Below are 21,985 nucleotides of genomic sequence, written 5' to 3' on the forward strand. Positions count from 1 at the left end.
CACGCTTAGCCACACCACACACACCACATAGGAAGCACGACACCTACCACGACATACACTTTGATCACAGCCTCTCACCGGCCTACTCTAGACGCCTAAACAAACTCCTAACCTACATCGATCACATACCACTCATAGAGGACCGTGCTGCCCTGATTAGTCGCACACTCTACGAGGCTGCCCTCCAAATCTTTCCCCACACCACATGGTCCACTAGACCACCACCTCTTAGTTCTGTACCTTGCAACAATTGGTACAATGCGGAGTGCAAGGCTTATCGCCGACAGCTCCAACTTGAAACCAGATGTCACCTCCCGAACACACTAGACACGGTACGCAAGTACCAATGTCTCGTACGTTGGAAGAAGTAGGCATTTCTTCGTCGAAATGAGGAGGAGCTGTTGCACATCTTGTACAGCAGCAACTCTAAGGATTTTTGGCGGAGATTCCTTGAGCGTAGGTCTCCATCACCCCTCACCCACACGAGAGTCTGGCACACGTATGCACACCATCTTTATGATGTTCCACACCAGCCCAACCCCAGATCTCATACACACACCTCGCCCCACCACTTGCACATTGTTCACCAGAGGGGGAGTCAAGGACGCGACATTGAAACTGCACAATGGCCGAGCTAAGGATCTCGAGGGGCTATGCACTGAGTTTATCGCATATGGGATCGACATGTTAGCCCCGATCCTAGCAAAGCTATTCAATGAGGCTGTTTGCCTTGGCTTCCCCCGCACTTGTACACTCAACACCATCACCCCCATCCACAAGGCAGGGGATCCCATGGACCCGAGTAACTGCAGGACTATCATGATTGCACATGTGATGTCCAAGATCTATGCAGCTGTATTAGATGCGTCGGTCAGCCTGTTTGCAGAGATGAGAGGACTCAGAGCAGAGGGTTAGGCCGGTTTCAGGTGAGAGCATGGGACTATGGATCTCATACTCACACTCAGGAGTGTCATTGAGGAGGCCAGATCACGGAAGGAGAGGGTATATTGCTGCTTGGTGGATTTCCGCAAAGCCTTTGACACAGTACCTCGAGCTCGTCTCGTCACATGCCTACAGACACAAGGATTTGATCAGGAGATCATCTGGGCGGTCATGGTACTTTATGAGAGAGTCTCAGGCCGAGTTTGGACAGGCGCAGGTTGGACAGATGAGATCTTGAGTACCATAGGGATCAAATAGGGTTGTCCCTTATCATCGACCCTGTTTGGCCTCTACATCGATGAGCTTGAGACTTTCATGGGGGCATTCGGAGGGACCGGTTGCTCACTTGCCGGGATCATCATTAGGATTCTTCTTTATGCAGATGACGTGGTACTCTTGTCGTCCACACCCGAGGGGCTCCGGCGACACCTGGATGCATTGCAGCCCTTTTGTTTATCCCATGACTTGGAGGTCAACCTTGGCAAGACCAAGGTCATGATCTTTAACACCTCTCGAGCAAACATGCAACGGAAGCAGTTCACTTTCGGTGGGTCACCAGTTGAGATCGTATCCTCATACACTTACTTGGGGGTCATCTTCTCCGGCCCGATCTTCACGATGAGACCAGCGATGTAGGCTAGACTGAGTAGGGAATACGCCTCAGTGGCTCGGCTAGAGAGACAATGCTTCCACTCCTACTTCCAGGACCCTCGGACCAAGGCTCTTCTCTTCGATTCCTTGGTCCGACCAGCCGGTATGTATGGCAGCCCTTGTTGGGAGCCTGACATGTCAGAGATAGAGTCGACACGGGTGGAGCGCCTGCAGATCCTCATGCTCTCATGGATAATCCGGGGGAAACTGTCTGTACCACATCACATCAATCAGGCCGAGTTTGCTGCTTCTCCACTCCAGCTAGATGCAGCCTTTCAGACCATCACATATCTACACCGGGTTGGATCATATGGGGACTGCACATCAGGGAGACAGAAGTTGCCATGGTTGGCTCTCGATTCCTCCATGAGGTTGGCAGCAGAGGGAGACGAGCGATGCTGGTATGCATGGACTCACTCATGGTTTGTGAGACTAGAGTTTCACATCGATAGGATACCTCCTTTTCAGTACAGTCTAGATGCCCCTCCGGTACTTCCACCCACCATCCGGATCGGGCCACACACCAACCAGGTCATTCGAGAGGATCTCTTGCAGCTACACACCTTTAGGACCTGGTTGGAGCCGAGGGAGCTTCCAGTGAAGCTGAGTTTCTACAGAGATTATTATCTTCGTATTTCAGAGGAGGGATTCATCACACCACCAGGGTACACTGAGCTTCATATGCCTCACTCACTACGGATCTCCATCGGATAGTTTCGGGTATCATCACAGCGCCTCCGCATAGAAAGCGGCAGAGCAGAGGGGATTCCTAGGGAGCATCGCTTATGCATATTGCGCGACTATCAGGAGGTTGAGTCGGAGGAGCATTTTATTTTCAGGTGCCTAGTGTACTATGAGATCCGAGGTCGCTACCACTGCCTCTTCAGAGACGACTCCGGGCTCCTTTCCAGATTCCTCGCCTACCCAGATCAGAGATGCCTTGCGGCCTTCATTCACGAGGGGGTCCGACACAGAGAATACTTACTCAGGCGACAGGGCTTGGCCACATCATCTGACACCTCTTAGAGCAGGATCACAGAGTTCTTCCCATTGAGTGACATTGATCGTCCAGTCTCTAGCCGCAGAGGTGACAGAGACTTCAACCCGACGATCGCAGCACGATACACGAGACATTGAGGAGACACATAGATCACTCTAGGGGATCTCCTGTCATTGTTTAGACCCGGGATACGTCCCACGAGAGTCACGGTGGCTCTAGTGTTGCATTGAGCCTCGTCCAAGAGACCGAGACGCACGGCACCCCTTGACGGGCGCTAGCGTCCCATCACCGGCTATGCACCAGTCATGGTGACATGACATACAGAGGATTCCGCTCCGCTCCAGTCCTTTTCTTTTCATTGTTACATCCAGATGTATTTGATTATGTATGATCAGACTTAGGATTCGGCACGGGTGATGATGCTCGTATTAGCAGCTCCACCCTTACTGTGATTTGTATCAGGTTTTCTTTCGGTCTCATAGACCCATTGGTCTTTCGAAGACTCTAATAAAATTTCTTTCTTTCTTTCTACGAATTCCTAGCTAGTTTGCAGCCCCTTCTTTCATATCTTATTCATGATATGCAGACATGCTTTGTGCATGGCAGAAGCATTTTTGATAATATCTTCTAATTTTGGGAAGCTTCTGAGTGGGCTATGCAGATCGGCCAGAGGTTGGCCATTCTACTCTTGGATTTTGAGAAAGCTTATGACAGGGTAGATTGGGGTTTTCTAGAGGGCACCCTTCTTTGCTTTGGATTCATAGATGCATGGATTAGAGGGGTTTATCCTTATACAGATCAGTCCACGGCCAGGTGCTCATTGGTGGGGTTAGGCGAAAGCGGTTCTAGATTTCTAGATGAGTTTGTTAGGGATGCCCTCTAGCTCCTTTTCTCTTTTGGTTTGCTGCTGAAGCTGAGTATCTACATTAGATCTCAAGCTGATATTTTTGGGCAGAGACTCCCCCTCAGACGGGAAGAGGAGCTTCTAGATAGTGAGTTGGCAGATGATGTTGCTGTTTTTTTGGCATAGACGCTCACTTCTTTTAGGACAATCTTAGATTTAGTTTATGCTGCTGATGTGGGGGCATACATCAATTAGCATAAATCCAATAGCTTTTGGATCAAGGATGAGGACACCCCAGATTGGGGGAATGACATTGGCTTTACTTGGATTCAGAGGGGTGTTCCTGTTAGGTATTTGGGGTGCCAGGTCGATATGGTTCTCTCTCCAACAACAGTTTGTTCCTGTGTTGGAGAGTATAAGGAGAAAAGCTCATTTTTTGGAGTTCAGCCGAGCTTGACCTTGCATTTAGGGTAGTGTTGGTTAACTAGGATTTGTTGGCCACGGCTTGGTTTGTATGCTCTTGCTAGTGCCGTTTTTTCAGGATTGTATCACTTAGCTCAAGAGACCGATAAGGAACTTTTTATGGAGTGGACTTGATGCCACATCATATGTTATAGCCAGGGTGGCTTGAAAGGCCTTGATTATCCCCACACGGGTCTCAACATCATAGATCCAGATTTATAGTGCAAGGCCTTTCTCAACAAGTTGATGGTAAGGGGGCTTATGCCCGGGTAAGAGCCTTCTTTTTTCACAGCATACAATCTTGTACACCTATTTTGGGAGGAGACTGGATGGATAGTACCATACGGATTTTTACTTCAGCCCACCTCAGGTCTCCTTCTTTCCCTCTTATGGTTGTTATTCCGAAGGCTTGGGCCAGCTTCATGAGTACCCTTCAGAGAGTTCCCCCTTTCTCTTGTGAAGAGATCGGTAGGCAGCCTATCATGTGAAATGATAGCATACTTGAGAGCATGGCAGACCACTTGGTAGCTCTCACTACATGCAGTGGTCCAGGTGTGAGAGAGGCCCTGCCTCTACTGTGGGATTTTGGAAAGTTTTCAAAAAGCTTCCAGAGGACCGTAAGGCTCAGTTAGTAAGAAATCTCAGAGGGAGTGCATATAGAATCTAGTGGACTCAAGCAGCTCTTCTAGTGGATTGGATGGACACATATGATATGCCGGCATTCCTCTACATGTTATTGCTTTTCGTGGAGTATATGAAAATGCCCTGGTTTTTTCTCTCCTTGCGGGAGGCACGTTGTCTAAGTCGACGAGTGATGTTTAATTAGAGGTTGCATTTCATCCAGTTAGGATTCTTGGTTTTGTTGAGCATGGTTCAGACTAAAAAAATGCTACATAGACCCTCACCCGCATCTTATTACCCTGGGTGCATGGAGGTTGTGGCTTTATGGGGATGTTTCCATAAAGCTCTTGGCCGGGGAGCGGGAGTGGTGGATCAATGAAGGGCATCGAGAGAAGAGCCTCCCCTTCTTTCGTTACACTGTTAGAAATGCCATGAGATTGCAGCTGACTTGTAGAGGTTGGAGGCCCTCTAGAGCTCCCCATTGGGAGGGGTTTGACATTTTTGCTAATTTGCAGAAGAAATTTTGGAAGAGACTATGGAAATCCCTCAGGAATAGAAAAATCACTCTTTTCTTTTGGCTTTCTATTCATGGTGGGATTGCAGTGAACTTGTGGAGATTCAGGTTCAGAGCCGACCCTACTTGTCCTCGTTGCCTTTTTGCTATGGAGTCAGTTTAGCATTGCTTATGGGATTACAGGCAGGCGAGGATTTTTTGGAGGGGGATAGCCTGGATTTTCAATACTTTTGTCTGCTCCCCCTTCTTCATGACTTGGGGCTCAGTTGCTTGGCTCTCTCTTTCGGGGCCTCAGGTCTTTTATGAGAGACACGATTCTTCTTGGGCCTTATCGATTCGACGCCACTTAGTTAAGCCTAGATGATATTCTTGCCTCACCTTTTAGAGCTGTGCATGCCTCTGTGGATTCTTCTTGGGAGATACTAGCAAGAGTATTGTAGGAGGGCTAGATGCACAGAGGCATTGGATGGATTTCACCCTTCTCACACTTTGGCTAGTATATGGATACTGGCCAAAGTCTGAGCCGAGTGTACCACCTACTTACTACTGCCTCCGTACATCTGGCCCTCCGAATGTGCTAGGCAGTGGTCCTAGCAACAATCTTGAAACTCATGTTAACAGAAGCATGTGATGGCCTATAGGGAGGAACAAGGACAATCTAAGTGGCAAATTTGAACAAGATGATGCCGAACACTAATAGCAAAGAAGTATCTTGTCTCTCATAGAAGATCAAAGGTCTAGTCAAGGAGAGCTAGGCAAATGAGCACTAGGTACTAAACAGATGAGAAGAGGAGAACTGCGCATAAGTCCTGCAGTTGCTGCTCGAATAATCTTGGCCTGTTTGCACTCCCAAAGGCAATGCTGGATAATCGCAATAGCATGTGAGCACCTTGGGTAGGATGGATCAGCTCCAAAGGTCTCCCTCCATTTGTTTACAGCAATCCTTCCATGAATAGAAAGCCAAAAGAAAAGGGCGATCTTTCTATCCCCAAGGGATCTCCATAGCCTCCTCTAGAAGCATCTCTACGGATCCAAGGTGATATGAAACCACTCCATTGATGAGTAGCTCTGGATGGTCTCCAGTTTTTGGCTGGAATCTGAAATTTCTTGGCATCACTAACAGTAAACTGAAAGAAAGGAATATGTTCCATCCATTAGTAAAATCTTCAGGATGAGGGTCAACATACCACCGTGAAGTAAGCCAACAGTCCTCAACATGGCTGACCACTCTCACTGGATCAAGATGTGCATCCTAGATCACATCATCATTTCTGGCTCTCCCCAATGCACCTCTAGACTCAACTGAAAAAACCAGGGTATGTCCTCTCCCCTGCCATAAACTGCCTATCACCTAGAGGGGCAATCTTGTGCCAAAAAAGGATCCCATCTATATGACGGTCTACACTGTCCACCAGTTCTCATGGTCCACTCAAGAGGGATAGCTAGATCAATCTTTGCAGTCCTTTTCTTGCCTCCTCTGAGATGTTTTACCAAATGATCTCTTTGAGGGCAATATCTGTGGTCCTCTAGAAAGCTTTTAAAGGCCTTCCATGGTCCCACCAATGAGATAGGCTATCTCTCCCATGTGGATTACTGCATGTATCTCAAGGCTTCAACAGGAAAAATAACATCATCCAAAACGGTGCATTCCACGTAATAGGCTGTCTAAAATTCTCCTCTTGTGTGGACGGAAAAATCCAGATCAAGGAGTCTCTGAAGCTTCTCCGTGCTCTCGCAATGGCTGCCATACGCGTGATGAATACATCATGATACCTGTAGAAGTAAAGATCCACCTAGTGCTCTCCTACCAATCACGTCCCAAGGGGAGTGCAAGAGCGAATATAGGGCAAGAAAAATTCCTTCCATGGCTCTTGCCCTGGCATAAGCCCTTGGATGACCTACTTGCAAAGCAAGGCATTGCACTGAAGTTTGGATCTATGATATTCAGTCCTCCCTCATGTGTGGGAAGTATCAAAGTCCCCCAAGCCACCCTAGCTCCAGTATCTAAAGATCCATCCAACCCATTGCAAAAGGAATTTCTATTGGTCTCTTGAGTGGGTAAAGGACGTTTCTGATCGGTCTCCTGATTAGACAATACAACCCCATGAGTAACACCAACATGAACAAACAAACTAGGCAGTGGCTATGAGTACTCGGTTGACCACAATGACCCTAGATGCAAGATCTAATCTAGCAGAGTTCCAAAAGAGAAGCTTCCTCCTATGCTCTTGAATACTAAGGCAAGATGTAACTTGGAAGAGATACCAATGCCAACATGATAGCCTAGATACTTGATTAAGGTACCTAATTGGACCCAAGTAAATCCAATATCCCCTAATTTTGTAGCTTGGAGGAGATACCAATGCCAACCTGATAGCCCGAGTACTTGATTTAGGTACGTGGCTGAACCCCAAGTACTTGGTTGAGGTAGTAGAGACAGCCTACAAGAAGTACGTATAAAACTAGTGGGATGGCCTGCTTGAGGGGCACTTTGCTAGTTGAAGCCACCACTTGGTCAAGAAAGCGATTGCGACATTACCTTGGTAGTCAGGGGTGGCTAAATTTGCAATTTCAAGTTCTTGGTACTTGGGTAACTTTTGGGATGTTTATTAAGAGGTCTGGCTAGTTCACTTTGGCAACCCATTTTGATATTTCTACCCATTTCACTTGTAGGGTCTCAAGTTATTAGTGTGAATCTCGTTTCTAACCAAGTGTTGGGACGGCCTCAATGGTATCAATGGAACTAGTTCTACTTCTAGCTAGTGTATCTTCCAACTTTGTGCTTTGCATTGGCTTGGATATTTTTGGACATTCGCTTGCAATTAGAGAAGTTGCTTGGTACAACCTCGATGCTTGGGTGATTCCATGTGATCTTCAGCTCTATCATCTTGCATCTTGTGTCTAGTTTTGCAAGAAAATCTTGAATTTGACACTTGTTTATTTGCTATTGGGAGCTAGAAGACCTCTTGAAGAAACTTTTTTGTGATGGGCAAAGATGTCCCTAGTATGTAGATATTGTCATAATGAAGTCGTATCTTTTGATTAGTTGTTCTACACCGATGGACGATGCGACCATTTTCGTGGCTACCACCCTAGGGGTCGTAGAGCACGCGATCAAGGGGGCCTAGCACGTGGGGAGAGACCCCAACTGAGAGCAACCCCTCGTCATACACCTGCAATACTCATGTCTGACTAGTGGCACTATGCCACAGATTGGTCTTGCTGGACCACCCATCGATTTCCATGGATGAGGACCTGGCACCCCTACAGGTTGAGGAGAGACTCATTCTGATAAAGCAGTGGGGCATGGCCCTCAAGGACGGAAGTGGGCGGTAGTATGAGATGGACGACTCCTCACTAGCCCCCGTTGCACCTGCTCACCCTCCCATTTAGGGGAGGGGGGTTTATAAAGCTTGAGCATCTGCCATTGGGGTATCTCCTACTGTTAAGCCTCTTACCAGGACATTCAGCGCCTTGCTGGCCCTCCTTTTCTCTTCCTCTAGCACCTTAGAGATGAACTCCTTTTTAGGGGCTGCTGATCCCTTTCTTACCACTGTTGTCCACTCGAGCATCTCTTCTTTCCCCTTAGTGAGCTGTGGTGCGAACTTAGCATGTTTACCATTCATGGTAGCCTGCATGGCAACCATCTCTTTCTTAAAAGCTGCATTTTCTGCTTTGAGTTCTTCCATGGAGAGGTGTAATAATGTATTCGGAAGGCCTTGTGGGCCTATGAGACAAAGTACAATCAAGAAAGTATCTCATACAAGCCGCTGTGGGCTGAAGCAAAGGGCTCGCTGAGGCCCTTGCTGAGTACTAAGCTAAGCTAATAATCCCAACATCTCAAAGCTCAGGCATGCAAAGCTAGTGCTCCAAATATGTATCCAGGTGCTATGGTGGTTCTCCGATGAGACACGAAAATGTCTTGTATCTGTGTCTGTCGAGCCGTCTCTTGCTGTGGTGGAGGGTGTGGTCTCCGTGCTCTTTGTATCTGGTGGGCCATATCAGGGGTAGCACGTCATCTCAAACGATCCCCCCTGAGTAGAGCAGTGATGGGTCGGACCTCTACTGTGCATGTTTTGGTCAGTGGTCTCTGTGTCGCTAGCTCCACCACTCCGTGCCATCTTTTCCCGCTAATCCATACTGCCCTCATGTCGACTATCTTCAGAGTCTGGCCCAAATGTATCCTGGGGCTGACTCAAAGGCATAGAAGTCGATGACATGTCGCTGTGTTTGATCTCTTCTGTGGTGTTGTCATCTCCTACTATCTGATTTGCTGCAGTAAGGTCTCTCTATGTCGTCGCATCTCCATCAAATAGGGGCCAATAGAGACCTGGTCATGGAAGTGGATCGGCTGGGAGAGTGGCCTGAACCCTTGTCCCTCCTGCAAGAGGCAGTGGTACCGTCCTCGGCAAGTGCATATGAAGTGCTCCTTTGTCTCTGAAAGAGATAGTGGTACCGTCCTCAAGTCTCATAGTAGGTGGCGCAAGTGCATATGGAGTGCTCCTTTGTCTCCACCTCTGCTAATGTGCATAGCCCACAAATCCATTGCTCTATGGGTGTGCCTGTGGCTCTCTCTTTCTCAATCCTCAGCTGATGGGACGAGACCCGCATCTAACTGATGGCTATCGTTAGTGCATGTGAGACCCGTCTATCCTATAGGTACTGTGGCCTGGTGATCACTCCATCCTGTGAAATCCTCAAGAAATAATCATGATAGAACTGGATCTTGGTGGGGAACTCCTGGTTCCCACCCCAAGTCCGTGATGCATAGAGCTGGAGTAGGTCCCATACCCTAGCTGCCAAACCATCTAGATATGTGTGTGGACCACGCTGTGCGAACCCCCCTCTCGGCTAATCGTCTGCATGACTCTAATGCCAACCTCGGCAGCGTCCAGCTAGGCAAACCCATACTTTCTAAAGATATGTCATTCTCTAGAACTTGGCGTCAAGTTGAAGTGGTGTCATAGCGAACTCTGCCTGTATGATCTGATGTGGGACCAAGGCCTTACTCCGAATCATCCTGGACCCCATGGTCTTCTATATAGCCTCTCGAATCTCCACCATTCGATCGCTGATAGGTGGCTCCTATTGTGAGAGAGGAGTAGACAAGCAGGAAGCAAGAATGCTGGAGAGCAAAACGTAGAGTGTGCAATATAGTGGTTTTGTGTTAGTGACAAAACCACACTAACCCACTAATTGTGGTTAGGGGAAAAAACCTCTAGTGAGGGAAAAGTGCTCCTAACTCACTTATGGATTCCATTGGTCATTGCCTAGAATATGCCAATAATTCTAACACCCCCATGCAGTGCCAATGTGATGATGTACAAGGAAGTGATCAATCACCAAAAGGAGATAAGTTCAGGGCACTGCGAAATGCCTCAAACTTCTCACGTGGAAGTGCTTTGGTGAAGATGTCTGCAACATTGTCATGTGTTGACACATAGATCATACCGATCTCCCCTGCATGCAACTTCTCTCTAACATAATGATAATGAACCTCAATGTGCTTCGTGTGAGCATGAAACAGAGGATTCTTTGTCACCGCTATAGCAGTCTGACTATCAGTGAGAATCGGAGAAGGACCCTCCAATGAGAGATGAAGATCAGTAAACAAACGACGCAGCCAAACACATTCAATTGTTGCTGGGAAAGCTGTCCTGTACTCAGCTTCACATGAGGAAGTAGCCACATTAGATTGTTTCTTGCTCAGCCTAGAAATGCAAGCTTTGCCCAAAAAGAAACAATTACCACTTGTGGACTGCCTAGTGTCATAGTCTCTAGCCCAATCTGAGTCACTACAAGCATGCATTTGCAAGTCACCCCCCCTGGGAAACATCAAGCCATAAGACTTTGTGCCTTGCAAGTAACGAAAGATGCATTTTACAGCCTGGCAATGTGTTGTCTTTGGGCTGTGCATATACCTGCTCACCTGAGATACTGCATATTGAATATCGGGCCGTGTATTGCACAACTAAATGAGGCATCCAACAGCCTGGTTGTAAAGTGTGGCATCCACTGATTCACCTACATCATACATAATAAGCTTCAGCCTTGGCTCCATGGGAGTGGCTGTAGGCTTACAATCTTGCATGTTGAATCTATCCAAGAGCTTTTGCACATACTTGGATTGAGACATAACAATGCCATGCTTGTCTTGTATGAATTGGATCCCCAAATAGAAATTTAACATGCCCAAATCTGTCATGTCAAATTCAGCTTTCAATTCAGCCTTGAAATCTGCAATTATTTTCTCATTTGACCCTGTGAGCAGCATGTCATCTACGTAAAGAATGATGACTAAAATATCCCCCCATCCTTCTTGATGTAGAGGGTGCTCTCAGTTGGACTATTATGCAGGCCCTTACTGGCCAAGAAGGCATCAATTTTGGCATACCATGCACGTGGCGCTTGTTTCAGCCCGTATACAGCTTTATTAAGCTTGCAAACTTGATGTGCATTACCCGAAAGCTCAAAGCCAGGAGGTTGTTTGACATAAACCTCTTCCTGCAAGTCCCCATTAAGGAAAGCTGTTTTTATGTCCAACTGATGAACATTCCAAACAAAAGTTGCAGCCATTGCAATAACTGATCTGATAGTTGTCATCCGAGATGTAGGAACAAAAGTCTCCTCATAATCTATGTCCTTTTTTTGAGCATATCCTTTGGCAAACAGCTGTGCCTTGTACTGATCAATGGACCCATTTGGCTTCCTTTTCACTTTGAAAACCCATTTGGTACCGATGGCATGTTTGCTTGGTGGCAAAGCCACAACATCCCAAGTCTGATTTTTCTCAATGGACTGCAATTTATTGTGCATGGCATTCATCCAGTGCACATTATTCTTGGCTTCTTCATAAGTACTGGGTTCTTCCTCATCAAGAAGAGTACCTGCATAAGTTGATTCAACGGAAAGAGCCCCCCCTTCGTGCCTTGCTGCACTACGAGTCCTACCAGGCAAAGGTGCGTCAAGTCTACTCTCCTTGAGAGTTTGTAGCAGCCAGTTTGGAACTGTTTTTGCTGCATGTATCTCTTGAATCTCTTGCCTGACAACATCATCCACTGCCCGTGGAGTTACAAAATCAGCAGGTGGCTGAATTGGGGCATGTGGAACAAGAGGAGGTTGTTGTAAATGCTGATTTTCAGTATGAGTATCAGCTGGGGAACCAAAGGCAATTGGAAGGAACCCCTCAAAAACATCATCAGAAGAAGCTGGAATAGTGAATTCAGCATGTGTATGAGCTGAATCCTCTGAAAAGATTACATCTCTACTCATAGAAATCTTGCGTGTGGCAGGATTGTACAGACGATAGCCTTTGCTTTCTACTTTATACCTAACAAAGATACACTTTAGTGCCTTATCTGACAACTTATGTCGAAACTCCACAGGCACATGGGCATATGCAACACATCCAAAGACACAAAAATGATCCACTGAAGGATTTTTCCCATGCCAAGTCTCGTAGGGAGTGATTGTCTTCAAAGCCTTTGTGGGAGCCCGATTCAAAACATAATTGGCACACATGAGCCGTTCGAGCCAGAATCTGTGAGGCAACTTCTTGCTAGTGAGCATGCATCTATCCATCTCCATGAGAGTTCCATTTTTCTGCTCAGCTTTGCCATTTTGTTGAGGGATAAGCCTCACTGTAAGCTGATGTGTGATGCCTTTCTCCTTCAAAAATGCCTCAAATTCATGAGACATATACTCCCCCCCTTTGTCAGTGCGTAGTGTTTGCACCTTGAGTCCTGTCTCATTTTCAACCTTGGCCACAAAGTGTTTGAAATGCATAAACACATCTGAATTTTCCTTCAAGCCATAGACCCAAGTGTAATTTGTGTAGTCATCGATAAATGTGACATAATACAGATAACCACCCAAAGCAGGTGTCCTTATGGGACCACAAACATCACTATGTATGCGCTGTAATTTCTGGACGGATCGTACTGCACCATCCTTTTTGAAGGGAAATCTATGCATCTTACGGAGGATGCACCCTTAATAGGCATGAGGAGGAGGTGTCTCCAAAGGAGGCAATGCTTCAACCATAGTATGCTTCTGAAGTGTCATCAAGCTGTAGCTCATGTGTCCATATCTGGCATGCCATAACTCCGCATTCTGCATGGTAGCAGTGGGAGTGGTTACTGCAAGTGCAAGTTCGGATCTTTTCTCATAAACATCAAGCTGAAAAAGACCCCGATACAAAGTGCCAGAAAACATAAAAGCATAATTGTTTTCTTTGTCTCGGACTGCACACTTGGCATCTTCAAAGATGACCTAAAACCCCCCTCGATTGAGTGAGGACACTGAAAGTAAATTCTTCTTGATACGAGGCACATAAAGAACATCAGAAATTCTGAAATTTGTGCCATCCGTGGAAGTAAGTACAACCTCACCCACTCCACAAACTGAATAAGAAGAATTGTTAGCACAAGTCACCCTCTTTCCAGTGGGTGGTGCATGCAGAGATGCAAAAAGACACTTCCTGGAAGTGATGTGCTTGGATGCACCACTATCAAAATACCATGTGTTCAATGTCTCTTCGACATTGAAAGTGCATGCATCCTTTGAAGGGTCATAGCTGCGAGTCAGGAAAGCATAAGAGTCATCCTTAAGAGTGGTTGTAGTATTTGGACCAGCCACTTCAAAATCTGAAATGCCAACGTGAAGAAGTTGTATGGCGGGTTGCAAGCTCTAGAGGATGAGCAGGTCCCAAAAGCTGCTCTAATATGAAATGTGAGAGAGGAGTAGACAAGCAGGAAGCAAGAAAGTTGGAGAGCAAAACGTAGAGTGTGCAATAGATAAGATGATAAGAAAACAAGAGTGGAGGTGGTTTTGTCTAAGTGACAAAACCACACTAACCCACTAACTGTGGTTAGGTGAAAAAACCTCTAGTGAGGGAAAAGTTCCCCTAACTCACTTATGGATTGCATTGGTCACTGCCTAGAATATGTCAATAATTCTAACACCTATATAGCCTCTCGAATCTTTACCATTCGATCGCCAATAGGTGGCTTCCTCAGAAGGGTGCCGCATACATGACTGTATGCCTCATAAGTGTGTTTAATATCCATCCCTTCGTTGGGGGATCCTTGGAAGCGTGCCTAAAATCACTATTGCTCTAGGCAGCAGGCTAGGGCACTCTACCCTTGTGTGAGGTGTGCTCTAGCTGCATGAGTCGTCGTGAAAACTGGCCCCGCAAAGAGTACCCCTAGATAGGCATAGGACTATACTATCTCAACTGGCTCCCCTTGGTACGTGAAAGTGTGTCGATGAAGTGCTGCCTGTGAGGTGTTAAACATCATACCTTGGTCCTGCCAAGGTTAACTATTAGGTCTCTCTTTGTGCAAAACACCTCTAGGGCCTCTAGGTGTCTGTATAGGCCTGCCGCTGAAGAGGAAAAGAGGCTATATATAGCACTATCTGAATCATTAGGTCATCAAGTGAAGATGCCTTCCCTCCCAGGCGATCAATGAAAGTCGTGATCTCATCGGTGCAGAGCCCAAAGAGTATCGGTGAGAGGGGCATCCTAGCTTCACTCCGATCGTGCTCTCAATCCAATTTGTAAAGCCTTTAAAGTCCCGTTCTCTCCCTTTGATTGACTCATATAGACTCATCATCGCCCAGATCATGTCCCCTAGGATCTGCATATCATGGATTCTCCTAATCCTGCAGGCCCATGAGACTGTCAAAGGCCTTTCGAAAGTCTACAAAGCAAGTGTAGACTTTTTGGGATCTTGATATTGTCTCCTCAATGATGGCCCGCACGGTGAATATATGGTCGTCAAGAGTGGAATTTAGCCTTCGAAAACCAGCCTGTCTCAAAGCTTATTGCACATGTGCCTCTGTGTTAGAGCTGATCTCTCTCTCTAATACTAGATCCATAGATCTTGGCCAAGGTGTGCCCAATCATGAGGGCGCGATAGTTCTCCGTGTCCATGGGGTCTCATGCTTTGTGTATTGGCACAATGGTGGTGGTACTCCAAGTAGGGGGAAAGCCGTGGTATACTGCATTATTGAACATCTGTGCCAGGATCAGAGCCAGAATCTCATGCCTTTGTGCAAAGTGCTCACTCTATAGCCCCTCATGGTCTTGGGCTGTCAGTTGTGGAGCCGGTGGCAATGCAGCTTGCATATTATGTGCCATGAATAGGATGGATCTGGTGGGCTTGGACAAAGGTTGGGCAGAGGTTACATATCGGATGGCGCCTAGATTAAGACATCGTAGAGTGAGGTCGTATAGTGTGCCAGATGCTTGGATATGTGGTGGGGATAGGTGGCTTAGTCTCAGAGAGGAGTCCCCATCCAATAGTGGGATCCCTTGCTCGAAAAGAAGTGATCACCTCATCCATCCTATATGTAAGGAAAGCCCGTCTCTTATGGTGTGTCAAGCACTGTGATATTTGTTGCGCCTCGATTATCGTAAGGTATTGTGACGCCAAAAATTGATATTTTTTATTTGGCATTGGTATTGTTTTTCTCTATGTTTGATAAGAGTTTTAATATCAAGTGATAGCCTAGTGGCTCTCACTCATTTCCATTTGATTGAAAGGATGAGTGGAATGGATCATTGTAAATACCATGTGTATGAATGATAAATACCTTGGTATGGGGTGAGAGCTATTTGTGTATGGGATATTATGGGGTTTTTTAGAAAATAGGAAGAGTGAGTCATATAAAGAGGTGGGCTCATGTCCATGTGTTCCAATAATGTAAGAGAGATCACATGCCAAGCGTGTGGAAGGCATGTGGAGGAGTGTGGAGTCAAAAGAAATCTTTCTAGAATTCCTATGTGGAATAAGGAGAATATGGACATATGGAAAAGAGAGGGTCCCTATGGGCTTCATTTAGGGAGACTCTTGACTTTCTCAATATTCTAAGAGTCTTGAGCATCTTTTGATGGGACACATCGCAAGAGTAGCTAAAAAGGACATGGATGGTGAAATATGGGCTTATGTGATTGATGGGGAAAGGAATCTACAGGCAACAATTGTAAATGGGTGAAAGAGGGTGACAAAATCTCTATAAAAGGAGCCCTCCTCTTCCTTGTTCAACATTTCTTCCACCATGTGGCCTCATGTTGCTGTAGCTCTAGTCTCCTCAAGCCTTCCATGAGCCTTCTCTCCCTCTTGTAGATATTCTCTTATGTAGACTCTTGAGTCCATCTCTCTCTAGTTCATTCCCTCTCTATGAGTAGTCTTGGAGCTTCCACTCTCTCTTGTACGTATGAAATCTCTTCTTCTCCCTTGTGTTTGTAGTATTTTGAGCTGCATTGGAGTGGAGTCTCACTCTATTGACAATGAAGATCACTTTGTATTCCCTCTCTTGAGTCTCTCTTCCCTTTTCTTTCTTTCAATGCCTTAAAAGTTCTTTCTATTCGGAGGCTCATTGCACACACATGGTCCATCCATTTCCCGAGCCACTAAGGGAGTTACTTACCCTCTTCTAGGCAAAATCTATGAGTGGTGGATCGTTGATGAAGGTGGAGTCTTGAGGGAGCATCCTGCTCAGGCAAACACACATGGTCCATCCATTTCCCGAGCCACTAAGGGAGTTACTTACCCTCTTCTAGGCAAAATCTATGAGTGGTGGATCGTTGATGAAGGTGGAGTCTTGAGGGAGCATCCTGCTCAGGCAAAATTAGCATGGGTGGAGGGCAGTTTTTATGACAGTTTGACCCCCTGTTAGTGTTTTGCTCATAACTTTTTGCTCGGTAGTCCGATTTTGATGAAACTTATATCAGCGCGAAGCTATCTTCAAGGCGCATGTCTCTATGTGAATAGACCTTAATCAAATACTACATCAAAAAGTTATGAGTCTCTGTGTCTGATAGTTTGTTTTCATGATAGTTTTCAAGGCTGCTTCTTTGTTTCTTACGAAAGGTATACCAGCGCGAAGCCCATCTCAAGACATATCTCTATATGTGTTTGAATCTTTGATATCATGTCTCTACTGAAAGTTATAGGCCTTTGTGTCTAATGAGAGTTTGGAGAGTGTTTTGGGCTAATTATAAAGGTATCTATGAAGGAGGTGCAATGTTTCCTCGAAACCTACCTATCCGACCCAATCAGCCCGTTCAAACTCCTCGATATATATCAGTTCATGTCATGTTGAGCCGTAAGATCTTCTTTCAATAACGTATCGCTCTTCTCTCGGCTTCTTGAGATTATGGCCTCTGCTGATCCTTTGCCTCTCCCTATGCTTGAGTACAACATCACTTGGGATGTTACCATCTTCATTTTCATCTAAGGGAGGAAAGTATGGTGTGGTCTCTTGGTATAAAAGCTTATTTTTAATGTCCCTTTCCCAATGATAAATATCTCTATCACTCAGTTCGAAAGCAGTAGGAAGTGAAGAGGTGCATGAAGTTTATTACTCCCAACTTCATGTCACAGTATCTCGAGGCTCGCTCGTGTGTGTGTGTGTGTGAGAGAGAGAGAGAGAGAGAGAGAGAGAGAGAGAGAGAGAGAGAGAGATTGCTTATTAAAGTCTTTAGAAGACCGATGGGTCTATGAGACTGATAGAAAACTAATACAAATCAAAGTAGAAAGGATGGACTACTAACGAGCATCATCACCCATGCTGAATGCTAAGTGCTAAGTAGTTACATAGTCATATCATCAGTACTGACATTGTCATCATCGTCATCAACATCATCATCATCCTCATACTCGGGTCAGTCACCATCAAGGCTGGCTGGCACTTGTCCATGCAAGCGGCCCCACAGAGCTATATATGTGTTAGGGGGATACTAATATGTAGCCAGTGATGGAGCGTTGGCGACTATCTATGGTGTGTGCCACCCATCTCGGTCTTTTGGGAATGACTCTGTTGTTGACCAGGGCTATAGTTACCCTTGTAGGCCGAGGCCCAAGCCTAAACAGGGATGGGAGATGGCTCAGTGTGGTCTGCATGTCCGTCCGTTGTCGAGTGTGGCGTGTCTCAGGCTCTGGATCTCTACTGCGTCTGCTATCAATGACTGTAGGGCGCGTGCAGTGTGACTAGAAGAACTCTGCGATCCTGCTCTGAGGACCGTGTTTGCGTTCTAAGTAGGTGCTCCCTATAGCGGACTACCTTATGAATGAAGGCGGCGAGGCATCCCTGGTCTGGGTATGAGAGAAGTCTGGATAATGGCCCAAGACCGTCCCTAAAAAGGCAATGGTATTGACTGCGGATCTCATAGTACACGAGGCATCAAAATGCGAAGTGCTCCTCTGACTCCACCTCCGGTCGATCACATAACGTGCATATGCGTCTCTCCCTAGGTATCCCCTCAGCTCGTCCGCTCTCAATACGGAGTCGGTCTGATGAAACTCAAAGATCCTCAGTGAGTGTGGCAGGTGGATCTGAGTGTACTCTGGTGGGACAATGAAACCCCCCTCAGAGATGTGCAGAGAGTGGTCTCTGTAGAAATTGAGCTTCACTAGAAGCTCGCTCGGCTCCAATGAGGTCCTGAATGTGTGTAACCGTAGTAGATCTTCTCGAATGACCTGTTTGACCTCGTGGTATTCTAGTGGGATAGTTGGAGCGTTGAAGCTGTACTGAAAGGGATGCAGACTGTCTATGGGAAGCCTCAATCTCTCAAACCACCTACGTGTCTGGGCATACCAACCTCTCTCATCCCCACCTTCTGTGAGGGCCATGGAAGAAGATAGAGCCAAGCATGGAAAACCTCCGTCGCTTTGCTGTACTACTGGACCCGTACTGTCTGACATGGTGTAGCTAGTAATGGTCTGCAACGCTGCATCTAGCTACATTGGGGACGTGCCGAACTAGCTCGAATGATGTGCTGTGCAGAGCGCCCACTGCCAATCGTCAGTGGATACACATGGGAGTTTGCATTCAGGAATGAGACGAGGGAGACGGGCGGAGTACGAGGATCTGGAGGAGTGGCGGTCCTATACAGATCTTCTCTCATTGGAGAGGAGGGATGCAACTCTAGAGGTCCGGATCCGCCGACGCACAAGGGGCCGTGATCTACTTAGTAGTATGCTGCTCTGGTGGTCTATGTGTAAAACACTATGTCTCATCCTGCAAAGGTTTCCGAGAAGCTCCCTGGATCAGACCATAGGGTACCATTACAATTCGAGATGGTGCATGAAAGGTACTCGGTATCTTGGGTCTCATAGACACCGTCTCCCTATGCGGAAGAGCAGGTGGGTGCTCGATGGGGTCCTGTCAGAAGTTGGCTGTCTCGGACCACATCCCCCTTCCCCTCCTTGCGGGCCACATCCCATTGCTGTAAGGGAACATGCCTCTCCTCGACCTGCAGGGGTGTCAGGTCCTCATCCATGGATATCCCAAGGTGATCACGCAGGGCTTGTCTACGTCGGAGCGCTGCCAGTCGTGCCTGGGTGTCTCGGAAGCGTATGACAAGGGGCTGCTCTCGGTTGGAATCTCTCCCTACTCACCAGGCCCCCTCGATCCCCTGCTCTGAAACCCCCAGGGTGGTGGTCACAAAGGTTATCGCATCGTCCATATGAATGGTATCAGTACGTGGAATACCGCGAACTCTGATGGTGAGGGCCTTTCTGGGCCTTTGCTGCTGCTCAAGAGGGTAGAGTCATTGACTACCTAAACCAAAAGATGCACCTTGTGAGATCACTTGACTTAGGTCTAGGCTAATGAGACCCCCTATGACATTGCTGCAGATAGCAGTAGATCACATACTTTTTCTTCATGGGAGAAGTGGCTGGGAGATGTTGGGACCAAGACCCTTATTTTCAAGCATGATAGGTCTGCAGGAGACTGGACATAGGCCCCTGCAGCTCGATGTCAGGTCACCTTACGTTGCCCATGAGTACATCCTATAGAGAGGATTCAAGGATGCTAGTAGCAATTCTTGAACATGTTCCAAAGAGACCATGTACCTCCCAATGGGATCCTGATTGGGCATGTTCCAAAGACACCACCCACCCCATTCGAGTACCACCATCGTGGCATCTCGACATCAGGTTACCTTATGTTGCCCATGAGTACATCCTATAGAGAGGAGTCAAGTTTTGGGGCTGGGAGTCGTGGTCAATGTTTCTTGTTTGTTTCTTCAGCTGTTGTAATATAGAGCTGGTCGATGTTAAGAGGTACTGGGTATATATTTGCACAGGAGAAGCTGCAGGTGTATCTGCAAACAGATATGTCCAATATATGCATCATGATTGTGGTTTTCTGGGTCCCACATGATGAGACTTTATTTGCACGAATTGCCTTTTCGTGTGTTGTTCCCCTGGTTCGCTATGTGCCATGTGTAAGAATTGCATGTTAGGCTGTTATCCAAGCTGGACTCCTCAGACAAGGCCTCTGTGCTATCCAGGATGAACAGATATGCCCAATATATGCATCCATGATTGCTGGTTTTCTGAGTCCCACATGATGAGACTTTATTTTGCATGAATTGACATATCCTGATGTTGTGTGATATTGTTCTCATGGTTCCCTAAGTGCCATGTATACCAATTGTATATGTAGGCTGTTATCCAAGCTGGACTCCTCAGACAAGGCCTCTGTGCTGTCCAGGATGAAAGTGCAGGCATGTTTTCTTCTTTCATACCATGACACGTATGAAGCCTTCATTTGGAACTATTTGACGCTTAAAGGATTACACTTTTTAAGTCACTAAGAGAGTTGCTGTCGTTATGCAGGACTAGTTGTAGGATTGGTCAACCCTCAACCAGGAGAGACTATAATTGATTGCTGTTCAGCTCCAGGAGGGAAGGCTCTTTACATGGCCTCTTGCCTGAAAAACCAGGGCAGGCAAAACTTGTGCCTCAAGGCTTTTTCACCAGACATTTTTTTGCTTGGATTTATTCTTCATGAAGAATGAATGGTGGATAGAGTGCACATAGGTTTATTGAATACATACATGAATCACCAGTAAAGGAGCAATATTGACTGCAGGGAAGCTGGTGGCTATTGATATCCACAGGGGTAGATTACATGCACTGGAAGAAGCAGCAAGTGTGCTCGGAGTTGAAAATATTGTTCAAACTTATCATTGCAACCTTTGTGACTTTGCAGTAAGTCTTTATGTTGATCCTGAACTATGTTCAAGATTAAATCTCTGTGAAGATCTCAGTCTCAGAGTCCTGTTACTGCATATAATTTCTTTTCTCGTACACCTTCTTGTATACCATTTTTAATTTTCAGAAAAAGATCAGTCCTTAAATTATTGCAGGATGAATTTGAAGTAATAGCGGACAAAGTTTTACTTGATGCTCCATGCAGTGGATTGGGTGTCCTATCCAAGGTACTTTTTATTTTGTCTTTTTTGGCATACATATTTTGGATGATGTTTTTGATGGTCTAGGTCTTGCCTGGAAAAATGAAGGTTCAAACTGACAGAGACCACAAGGTAGAGCTATTACCATAGTTTGCTGTGCTGTTATTCAAACTTGCATTTTTTAGTGCCACTATCTCTGATGGGGTGAGCCTATTTTCATGGCTGATGGAGGGTAAGAGATGCCTGAATAAGCTTGCAACTTAGAAAGACAGGTGATTTTTGGTCATACCACATAAGATGGGAAGCCCGTTGTCATACTTCAGATTGAAGGCAGAAAAAAGAATAAGCCCTGGGGAGGACATGATGGGTGTCAGGATGCTTTGACAGTAAACGAAGAATCGACAGTAATCATTTTATCAAGTGCAATTTGCAGCAGCTTGTATTCCTCCAAAACTTGTGTAGTTGTAATTGGAATGGAAAGGTGAAGGTGCTATCACAATCTGCAACTTCATCCTCCCTAGAATAGCTGAACCACAAAATTCATATAGCTTAGAAGATACTAATGGATGGTTGTGCCTTTGAAAAAACTCATACCCTGTCACGCCATATAAAATGGGCAAAAGTATCTATGATACTGCTCATGAGGAGGTATGAACTAAAGTACAGTTTCAAAGCTTGTTACCTTGTTGTAGGCCATGCTTGATCTGTCTTCTACATCTCCATTTCTCCCATCTCTTGCTT

General features: G+C 46.2%; 1 protein-coding gene across 1 annotated transcript in view; it reads left to right on the forward strand.

The window, feature by feature from the left end:
- Positions 1-21,985, forward strand: part of LOC147896912 (NOL1/NOP2/sun family protein / antitermination NusB domain-containing protein) — a 147,755-nt gene that overhangs the window by 93,761 nt on the left and 32,009 nt on the right. Inside the window, exons 10-13 of the mRNA XM_087381394.1 lie at positions 20,494-20,554; positions 20,667-20,774; positions 20,923-21,041; positions 21,200-21,271. Coding sequence (XP_087237520.1) covers positions 20,494-20,554; positions 20,667-20,774; positions 20,923-21,041; positions 21,200-21,271 — 360 coding nt within the window. The remainder of the gene's footprint in view (positions 1-20,493; positions 20,555-20,666; positions 20,775-20,922; positions 21,042-21,199; positions 21,272-21,985) is intronic.

This window comes from Dipteris shenzhenensis, chromosome 11 (assembly GCF_047967505.1).
Source record: "Dipteris shenzhenensis isolate YYH24624 ecotype China chromosome 11, Dip_SZ_1.0, whole genome shotgun sequence".
In the NCBI taxonomy this organism is placed as follows: Eukaryota; Viridiplantae; Streptophyta; class Polypodiopsida; order Gleicheniales; family Dipteridaceae; genus Dipteris; species Dipteris shenzhenensis.